The 10845-nt window shown below is 35.2% G+C and overlaps 1 protein-coding gene across 1 annotated transcript in view; it reads right to left on the reverse strand.

The window, feature by feature from the left end:
* Positions 1 to 10845, reverse strand: part of LOC106879572 (fibrillin-2) — a 276076-nt gene that overhangs the window by 201913 nt on the left and 63318 nt on the right. The window contains exons 6-7 of the mRNA XM_052968473.1: positions 8551 to 8670; positions 5587 to 5706 (exon numbers count right to left, since the gene is read on the reverse strand). Coding sequence (XP_052824433.1) covers positions 5587 to 5706; positions 8551 to 8670 — 240 coding nt within the window. The remainder of the gene's footprint in view (positions 1 to 5586; positions 5707 to 8550; positions 8671 to 10845) is intronic.

Genomic DNA, 10845 nt, shown 5'->3' on the forward strand with positions numbered 1-10845 from the left:
TCAATATTTCAGGGGTAGTCTGAAGTATCCAAGCAACCAGGGGATATTTAAATCCGGAGGCACTCCTGGAAATTACTTGTGTGGGTACCGTCTTCGTTAGAAGGTATCCAGAGGCAGGTAATTTATTGTTTAAACCGCAGTTTGCCAACACTTCTATATCGGACAGACGAGCCTCCTGTTGCGTAGAAGAGTAGCAGTCCATAAAGAACAAATAAATCTCCCTCAATACTGCCAAATTCCACTCAGTGGCTACATAGATTCTTGCGCCAGAAACAAAAACCCTAAATTCCTTATATTCCCTTTCTATCAATGTAAAGACAGAATCTCCACACAAGAAAGAATCAACAAGGAGAATCTTTTCATAGAGAAATTCCAACCATTTCTTAACACACAAACCCCTCAATGACCTTATTTCTCTAGGAACAGACATAAACTTCCTGTTGACAAAGAGTTCATAACTCCAACTAAAGAGATTTGTCTCCTCTTACACACACTTCCTGTTTTGACACAAAGAGTTCATAACTCCAACTAAAGAGATTTGTCTCCCCTTACCCACACTTCCTGCTTAACACATAAACCTTTAGCTCCTTTTTTAAACCTAGCACAACTCTCAATTTTCATGCATCCTTATTTTTCCAACTATTATCTACATAGATTACCATTGAACTTTAAAAGTTCAAAGACAATATAATGTATTGGTATATTTATTTTTTTCATAGATTATTTTTTTTATATATTATTTTTTTCATTTTTTACTTTTTTGTAAAAAACATTTTCATTCTCCCTCTTCTTGAAAATTTGCCATGCAATGAAAGCCGGTTTGAAGTCTATATTAAAATATGCTTTCAGTTTAGCATTCTGCCTTATTATTATTTTCATTTTCCTATATATATATATATATATATAGATATAAAGCAGATATAAATATATGTATATATATATATCAATTCATTATTAGCCATGGGAGCAGTATTATTTCAGAATAGCATTCTATATTTCTTATTTATATATTACTTATACATATACTGTAGAAACCCACAGCACTGCAGTATTTGTCTTGACAAAGTATCTCATGTAGACATATTGTGCAAAACAACACAGATGTATATCAATGGTAGGGCCAGCCTTAAGCCAATTAGATCGATTGCTCCCAGTCGAGCCCCACATTCGAGGAGGCCATATTCTATACTGTGAAATTTCTTGAAGATGGTCTCCTTGAAGTTTAAAAAAAACCTGCATAAAAATGCTCCTTAAAAAAACATACTTTCTACACTTTAGTGACACAATATACCAACAGATAAACCCATTCATTCAAAATTGCTTGGGTCAGCCTTGCTTGTATTTTTAGTGTAAGGGTCAATTGTATGTATGAATGTGTGTATGTGAATGTTTGGGAGTGTTTATGGGAATGTTTGAGTTAAATATGTGTGTGTGTGAGAGTATGAATGTGCTTGTTTAAGTGTATGATGAACTGAATGTATATATGTTTACGTATGTTTCTGTGTGTGAGTTGCTATAAATATACTTTTATATGTTTAATTTTGGGGAAACTTTTTTTATTTCAATAAAGTGTACTTTATGTGTGCGTGTGTGTATTAAAGAAAGCAAATAATAAAACAAAAATGATAAAAGCAGATGGTTAGATATATGTGTAAAAGAATTCAGTGCTCAATATTTTGGCCACAGGAATTTCTGTCAAAGAGACATGGTTAAACAAAGGTTAAAAGTTCAATTATTTTTCATAGTGGTTTGGTTGAGGTCTTTGTATTTGTGTGAATGTATGCTTATGCTAGTATGTGTATGATTGTACGTATATGTATTTTTTAGTGTATGGTGAATTGTATGCATACACAGACGCACATGCATGTATGTGTGTATACAGTGAGAGAGAGATGGGTGAGGTGGGATAAATTTCTTGTCTCTTCAAAAGAGAAAATCTCTTTGCAATGAAACCTATTCAGGTTTTTGGACAAGCACAAACACACAGCCCCCCCCCCCACACACACACGGGGTTATAGTAGGAGACATTTGGTGTCATACAGTGGTGTTAAACCTAGAACCATATAGCTAAGAAACAGTCTTTTTACCACACAAACAGGACTATGTTTTCTACAACAGAGGTTATAGAAAAAATACAAGGTAAGTAGATAACCAGCTTCTGAAAAATTCTAATTATTAATTTACTTTTTATGTATATCTCATTTAGTGCAACATCATGCAACAGATAAAAGTTTCATTGAGATCTTGTAAAATTTCTTTCCAATTTTTGCCAGAATATTTTTAAAAAGCATAGTTTAGATGTAGTTTCACTTACTGATGGTGAGAATTTTTGATATATTTATACTCAACTCAATTTTGGTGGGAAATAAACTTTTTTCTTTGTTTTTTTTTTGTGCTATCAACTGATCTCATCTCCTAATATGCTGCAAATGATTTTTTTCCATGGAAAGCGGAGGGGTTGAGGTAGGGTGGACCCTCGGAAATCCCCTCCTCACCTCACCCAATTAGGCCCCACAACTCCTAAGGCTGATCAATGGCAGATGAAACACATCCAGCAGTATTGGTCCAATTCCACCTATAGTGCTTTTTAGAGCCATATATCTATATGAAATGCTTCTTTAAAGCAAATACCATGGCTTTCAGCAGTATATCCATGTTAAGTAAGATATGCAGAATGCTTTAGACATATCTCTCTATAAACACTTGACAATTACATCTTTCTTTGAACAATTAAACTATTTCTTTCTTCTTGAGTTTTTACCTGAAACTAATTATACTTATTGAAAAACTAATGATGCTGAGCACATGATATTGTTATTGAATCTTAAATGTAACCATAGCAATTCTGTTTTTGTTGAGTTTGTGAAGAATAAATTCAATATTTTGCATCAAACTGATGTACAGTCAGTCACTATATTTTTGCCTCAAAGAAACATACTAGCAATGTTGCACCAGCATTTTTAAAAATATAGTAATCATACAAAATCTTATCAATCAGGCAATGGTTTTCATGGGTCACAATCTGCACTTTCTTAATGTGATCATCATCAGGGATGGATTTATAGGGAGTAAAGGGAGCAACTGTCCTGGGGCCCCTGATAGATACTGGTGGGGGGTGTCCCTGCTATGATACTGGTGGGGGGTGTCCCTGCTATGAAGAGTATGCAGCACTCAGCTCAGGGAAGTCCCACCTCCCAGCAATCAGGCAAGAAGAGGCCCTCTTTCAGCATACAAAGATATTTTGACTTTTTAAAAAACGTAATGAATTCTTTTATGGTAAATAACCATAGATTTTGTCACTTTAGAGACACCAATTAATTCAATTAAAAAACATTTTATTATCCAGTCCCAAAGCAGCTTTTGGGACAACAGAGAAAAGGGAAACAACAGAACACTCCTGAAAATGTATGTATGTATCTGTGAGTGTGTGTTTGTGCATGTGTGTGTGTGTATAAGTATGAGTGTAAATAAGGAGATTGATAGAAAGAAGTTATTGTCTCTAGGTCAAATTCCTTCTTTCAACATATGATTGAGCAATGACCTTGGCTTGAACGCTTGTAGTTAAAGACATGCACACATACACACACACACACACAAACACACACATGCACACATATATTGCTACTTCTAAACTCAATTATTTCACTGAGGCATTGAAAACTGGTCATATTTTATGAAACAAGTAATGAATATGTTCCATGATGAATTTTGAATTTAGTTTTAAAAGCACTTTTTTTCTGCTTTAGAATTATTACAAAGATGTTCAAGTATTTTTCATTAAATCGAACATATTTTCTTATTTTTTCCTACACTTTACATCATTCAGTCAAACACTTGAAATTATTATATGGTAGTGGGGCAAAATGAATGATTTCCAATTTCTTGTTATTTTTTCTCTTTCTATTTTCAGCCATTACATTGCAAGTATTGCATTCTTATTTTGTACCATTACATCATCTGTTGGAGTAAAAATTGGTCATGTAGTTGTTGAAGTTGAGGGAGTTTGAAACAGGTGACAAGAAATTTTTACTCAACTTTGACCTGATTGTAATTGAGGAGCCAATAAAATATCTGGATAATTTTTGGTGTTTAACCACCAATATTCTTTTCTCTGTTGGATTCTACATCGATATTTTTCCTGCATTTTTATCTGATTTGATAATCTTCAAGTTTCAGGAAGAAAAAAATGTCTAAATTGGGGCAAAATGAGTAATGACTAATTTTGATAATTTTTTTTCTCTCATAGTGCATAAATATATCAGGAAGAGAGCTGTTCCAGCAGCTCATAAAGAAGCTACAGAGAATATTTTATGTTGAGTTTTTAGATTTAGTCAAGTTTCATTAATTTCATATCACCAAAGATTATCCTGGTATTTTAATAGCTACCTCAATTACAATCAGGTCAAAATTGAGGTAAAATTTCCTGAAAAAAAAATTACTTGTTACCTGTTTCAAACTCTCAACTTCAACAACATCTGCATCACCAACTTTTACCTTATTCTATCTTACTAATTTTTACCCCACCTATATTTGTTTTTTATATGCTCAAAGAGAACAGTGATAATTTTTTGATATAGTGTTCTGAATATGTTATAGGTTTTATTACATTCAGAGAATGCCTTTACTTAGCTGATATACTTTTGGTAAGGTAGTGAACATTTTTGAAAAACATATTTTCTTCAAAGTCAAAAATGCAGTAAATATTACTCATTGTGCCCCACCTACCCCACTACTGGAAACTGGAAAAGCAGACTTTCAGAATAACTGTTTGAATTTCTGTTTTTGTTGAGATATTCCCTTTTTTTCTCATGCATTGCAAAACAATGAAGAAGAATTTTAAAAATGCATGTCTTTTAAATGTTGGTATCTCTACTCACCCCTCTCAGACACATGCACACTCATCATGCCTTGGGAACAGCAACAACCACATTTGTCTTTTTTGTAATTTTCTGTCATTTTATCGCATTTCACATGCTGAAACATTTGTAACTCGCATTAAAAGAAAAAAAATCTTACCCCCTCTTCCCTCCTTTATTGCACTTTTCACAATGAAGGAAAAGTCAAACGCTGCAAGTGGATGTGTAAAAGCAAAATTTAAATTTTGAAAAATATATCTATAAAGTGACATTTTCAGTCATTTATTTAAATTTTCTCTGCTAACTCATCAAATTCAATTACATCAAATAGATGGGTTTTGAGATTTAAATCTGGTAAATTTAAATCCGGCCCTGATCATCATTCATTGTCATGAAAGGGTTCAAGATTTGAAATTGTCTTCAGTGGATGTTCTCTGTTTGAAGTGTACCACTTGTGACATTGTTTACCAGTAAAAACGATTTTGTCTGTGGCTGAAGGTCAAGTTTACCCTTTCACATCACTGCAGTTATGTACATAGTGTGCAGGTACAAGTCCGTTTCCATTAGTGAGGAGGGAGTTCTTAATTTTTATTCTTTTCTTGTGTTACTGTTTATAAATGTAAATCATAATATTTAGACACTGAAGTATGCTTGTACAATTATTCTGTTTTCATAAATATGATGACATCTGTCAACTAAAATCATTCCAAAATTAGAAGCATACACTCACCAATACAAAGTTTCTTTGCTACAAGCTGGTATCCTGATTTACAAGAACATTTGTAGCTTCCAACTAAATTGAGACAGTTATGTTGGCAGTCACCATTTCCTTTAGCACATTCATTTATATCTGGAAAATTACCATAGGAGAGGAAATTTTGTTAAAATAAAGTATACACCTATATTTACATACAAATGCATTTACTTGAATTTTGAATACATATTATTATCTATTATATATATATATTCACACACAAATGTATATATATATATATATATATATATATATACACAAACACACACATACTTATGAATTAAAGTTGATAATGATCTCAAGTTTCATCTAACAATTAATAGACCAATAGGTGAAATTTGAAGTCTCAGTCAAATGTAATTCTAATAAATTTGACCTTACTAAAAATATTGAGTTCCATTTCAGTAAGTGCTCCATTGTTACCTTTAATATTTCTTTAAAATAACATTAAAAAATCAATGCGTGCCCCCCATCCACACACATACACATATACAACACACACACACACACACACACACACACACACACACACACACACACAATTTATCAAAAATAAACTACATTATGGGAGAACCATATTCCAACTTTATCTTCTTTCAGATCATTTGTATAGTCTTGTCAAGGTAATTACCATATTGGACTTAAAACTCATATTTCTGGCTGTGGTGGTTTATGTTACTATGTCTGGCCACCAAAGGGGCACACTACCTTTATGGTTTAGTTGTCATCCACTCATTGCAAATAGTGGACGGGCAGATGAAAATTTAACATTCCTTTCATCTTTCTTGGAGAATTTTTCATTTAAAGAATTTTAAAATACTTTTTAATGATAACAGAGTCATTAAATATTGTAAAACACTTAGGTGAGGGTTAAGTCTGCTGTGAAAGGAGTATAATGAAATGATATGACTTCTCCACATAATTACTGATATCATGTAAGCAATTCTTCATAAGTTTGTGCTCATAGGCTGTGATAATTTGGTTTATTTTCAATATTTAATTATTAGTAACGATTATTGTATCTTGCAGATATACACAATTATCAGACTCCCTAGTCTATGGCACTCCCATCTGATATACAAATGTATTAGATGTAGGATAGGTTTTTGGTGCATTTAGAAATAAAACAACACATCTTATGTGTCAGCAAATATAGTACACACATGCACACACACGTGTATGTGAGTGTGTTTGCCTGGATGGAGTTTGTGGAAGAGAGATATCCAAGAAGATGTGGGATGAAGTGGTGACAGGTGATCTCAGGGCCTTGAACTTGGAGAAAATGACAGTATATGGCTCTCAAGAAGACCCACCTACCTTGGTGAAACTGAGATTCTGGAAACACAATGATTATATGTATGCACAACTTGCTCCATGCAGTTCTTACCTTAGGACATTCCTACCACCCATCATATCTCTAACTGCAAATCTTCTGCTGTTATATCAAATGTGAACAGAACTGCTTACTCCATCAACCTTTCCCTGATACCTCTTATCTTTCTCATTATCTGGAACCATTTCTTTTGATATCCATCTTTCATTCATAATACTGTCCTTTACATCCACATTTTACATTGATTACCCTCCTGAGCTCTCCTCCACCACCATTCACTCCTTCTCCCTATTTACTATGTCTGTCCCTCACTCTTACAACCTGCCCAATCACATTTCATCTAGCTATCTAGCACTCTCACCCTTTCTTCATTCTCTCTATTTATTCCCATGTAGTGTACTACTACTACTATTACTACTGCTACTCTGCTGCCCTTTGTCTCCTTTTCTGTTACTTGTCTCCTCTCTCCTACTTCCCTCCTAACTCATGTATGACTCCTCACCCCTCAACTCCTCAACACTTGTTCTTCATAATTTCACCCACTCCCTCTAACACTTCATCACTATTTTTATTTCTCTCCAGTTTCATCCCAGTTACTGTTATCTGCTTTTCTATAATGTGAGTAACTCACTACAGCAAGAAACCTATTCTGTTCTGGGCCCTTCTCTTTCACTTTGACTTTTCATCCCAAAGCAGAAGGCTGTCTCCTTCTTTACTGTAGTCTCTCTCATTTGAAGGGGGTCTTAGTTTTGCAGGCTTCATGGGGACCTTATTAATGCTGGTGCCATGAAAAAGCACCCAGTACATGCTGTAATGTGTTTGGCATGAGGAAAGGCATCCAATTATAGAATTCATTGCAAAGAAGATATTGAAGAATGATGCAGTCTTTGGACAAGATGGAACCTGTCATACTATCCAGCCTATGCCAACTCTGTACTGCAATGTATATGACCTTAACAGGTTGATGCTTGGCAGATGGTTTCAGTGAGTATCTTCTCAATGTTCATGACAACAATTCCACTTTTTCTAAATCCATGTATTACCAATTCAACATCCCATACTAATGTTAATCACTAACAATAAATTTTATAACTTATTCAAAATCCACTGAAAACTTTGATTTAATTAACTGAACAATATTTGTGAATTTAATCTAAAGAAATCAGCTGTTCCAAGTTGTATAGCAATATAGAGATATAAAAACTGCTTTACTATAGTTACATTAATTAACTGCATTGATGAATGAGATTCAATGATATCAACTTCCATAGATAGATAGTAATTTAGTAACTGCTATTGATAGATAGAACATTTATTAACTGCATCACTATTTAGTAAGTTATCATTGTAGTTGATGAATAAAATGAATCACTATACATTAACTTGATATAATTATTGCACTTCTAGCTATTCCGTAACCTTTTAAGTAACATATTCACTTTCATCTTTAGTAATCTAATTAAGTCTCAGGATGTAGTTGCACTTTAATGGAACCACAGATTTAGACAAACAAGGCCAGTAGAGTATAAAAGATATATACTTTTATTAATGAGATGATTCAATGAAAACAAAAGATTAATAAAAATGATGGATTATATATAACTTACCTATACACTTTTTACCATTGTTAAGTTTATAGCCAAGTCTACATTGACATTGGTAGCTTCCTTGAGTGCTTTTACAAATGTGTTGACATCCTCCATTTGATTTGTAGCATTCATTGATATCTATAATAGAACATAATGCTGAATAAATAAGCTGATATTGCTATGCACATATGCATGTGTACAATGAGAAACATAGAATATAGTAACAGACAGAAGCTTTTTGGTCACAATAAATACATAAACTTTACTCTAACTATTTAGCACTATTTCAATCATGTTTGTTTGCCTAAAAGTTTACATATACACACACACATCCATACACACACAAGACCAGACAAAATTATATGGTCAGAGGAAATACATTATGCAAAGTAAAAAAAGTAACCTATGTAAGAAAAAAGTCTATGGTGAGTTGTGAGAAATCTGCAGTTACTCCTTCCAAACAATATCTTTAGATTTATATCTGTAATTGGAGCCCTTGCAAACATAACTAACTGCTTCAGCACCGACCATGAGAGACTTGACTTTGTAAAACCAGAAAAAACATGGTATAATTAGAAAATTAGTGTTAAATGTCATTAAAAGCACTGCTAAAATATGAAAATGTAAAATATGTATATGTAAAACATTCCAGTTGTTTAGCATGTGATAAACTCTTATACACATATGTAGACATCCAAATATGTTTGTGTAAAACATAGATATATTACAACACAGATTCACACATGTAATGGCATATACTCTTGCTTATGGGCATGCATACACACATACAAACACACATATACACCCACATACACATACTTATATATCTACCTACCTACTTACTTGTACACATACATACATACATACATACATGACTAATCCATTGATGTTACCTACATACAAATGAAAGGTCTTTGCTTCTGGGTTAGAAACCAGTTCTTTCTCCATATGTGATAAAATTCAAAAATAAAAGCAGGATAATATACATACAAATATCAAGTGAATGTTTCATTCACATCTTGGATTTGTGTTCTATCCCTGACATTGTGTACAAGTCTCTTCCATTATAGCCTCAGACACAGACAGACATACCTCTATTTGTATTTATATCTATATCTATCCATCCATCTGTCTGTCCATTTGTCCATCCATCCATCTGTCCGTTCATCCATATATATATATATGTGTGTGTGCCTGTAACTGCCCCACCGAGCTTATCTCCAAATACCTTGACCATGTCCTTGCCCCCCTAGTGGCTTCTCTCCCTTCTCACATCCATGACACCAACCACGTGCTTCGTTTGTTCAACTCTTTCTCCTTCCCTCCTGGCCCTTCTTAGCTTCTTTTTACTCTCGACATCCAGAGCCTCTACACGATGATCCCTCACAACGAGGGGCTGCGTGCACTTAAACATTTCCTTGACTTCCGACCCAGCCCACAACCCATCACCTCCACACTCGTTCATCAAGCCGAACTTGTCCTTTCACTCAACTGCTTCTCGTTCGCAGGTGATTTCTACCAGCAGGTCTCGGGGGTGGCCATGGGCTCCAACTATGCAAACCTGTTCGTTGGCTATGCTGAGGCACAAATATTCTCAAGTTTCACTGGTCCTACTCCCGAACTATACGGTCGTTATATTGACGACTGTATCGGTGCCACATCACTCTCCTGTGAACATCTTGACTCGTTCCTCTCTTTTATCCAATCCTTCCATCTTGCCCTCCACTTCTCCTGCACTATCTCTGACACCTCTGTCCCCTTTCTTGACATTTCGGTCAGCATCCACCACTCCACTCTTTGCACCTCCATCCACTACAAACACACAGACTCACACTTTTATCTCAACTTCTCCTCCTCCCACCCTAAACACACCAAGCTTTCCATCCCCTATTTCCAATTCATCCATCTACGCAGGCTCTGTAGTGACAACCATGACTTTGAGACTCAGTCTCAACTCATGGCTCATCACTTCATCCTACTAGGATATCCCCTCACCACCATCCAGACCGCCCTTGCCAGAGCACATTCCGTGGATCATGCATCTGCTCTCTCCCCCCGAACCTGCCCTGCCATCTCTCGCCTCCCTTTTCCCCTCACCTACCATCCCACCACCCTACCTCTCCAACGCACCATTCTCCGAGCTTTCCGGCGCCTCCAGTCCAACCCTCCACCTCACACATCTTCCCTAACTGACTCCTCCCCTCCTTCAAATGAGCCCACAACCTACGAGACTTCTTGGTCCACAGCTTCTTTCCCAACCCAACCTCACAACCTGGCTCATTCCCTTGCTCGTACCCACGTTGCTGCACTTGC

The sequence above is a fragment of the Octopus bimaculoides genome, chromosome 6 (assembly GCF_001194135.2).
Source record: "Octopus bimaculoides isolate UCB-OBI-ISO-001 chromosome 6, ASM119413v2, whole genome shotgun sequence".
NCBI classification, from domain to species: Eukaryota; Metazoa; Mollusca; class Cephalopoda; order Octopoda; family Octopodidae; genus Octopus; species Octopus bimaculoides.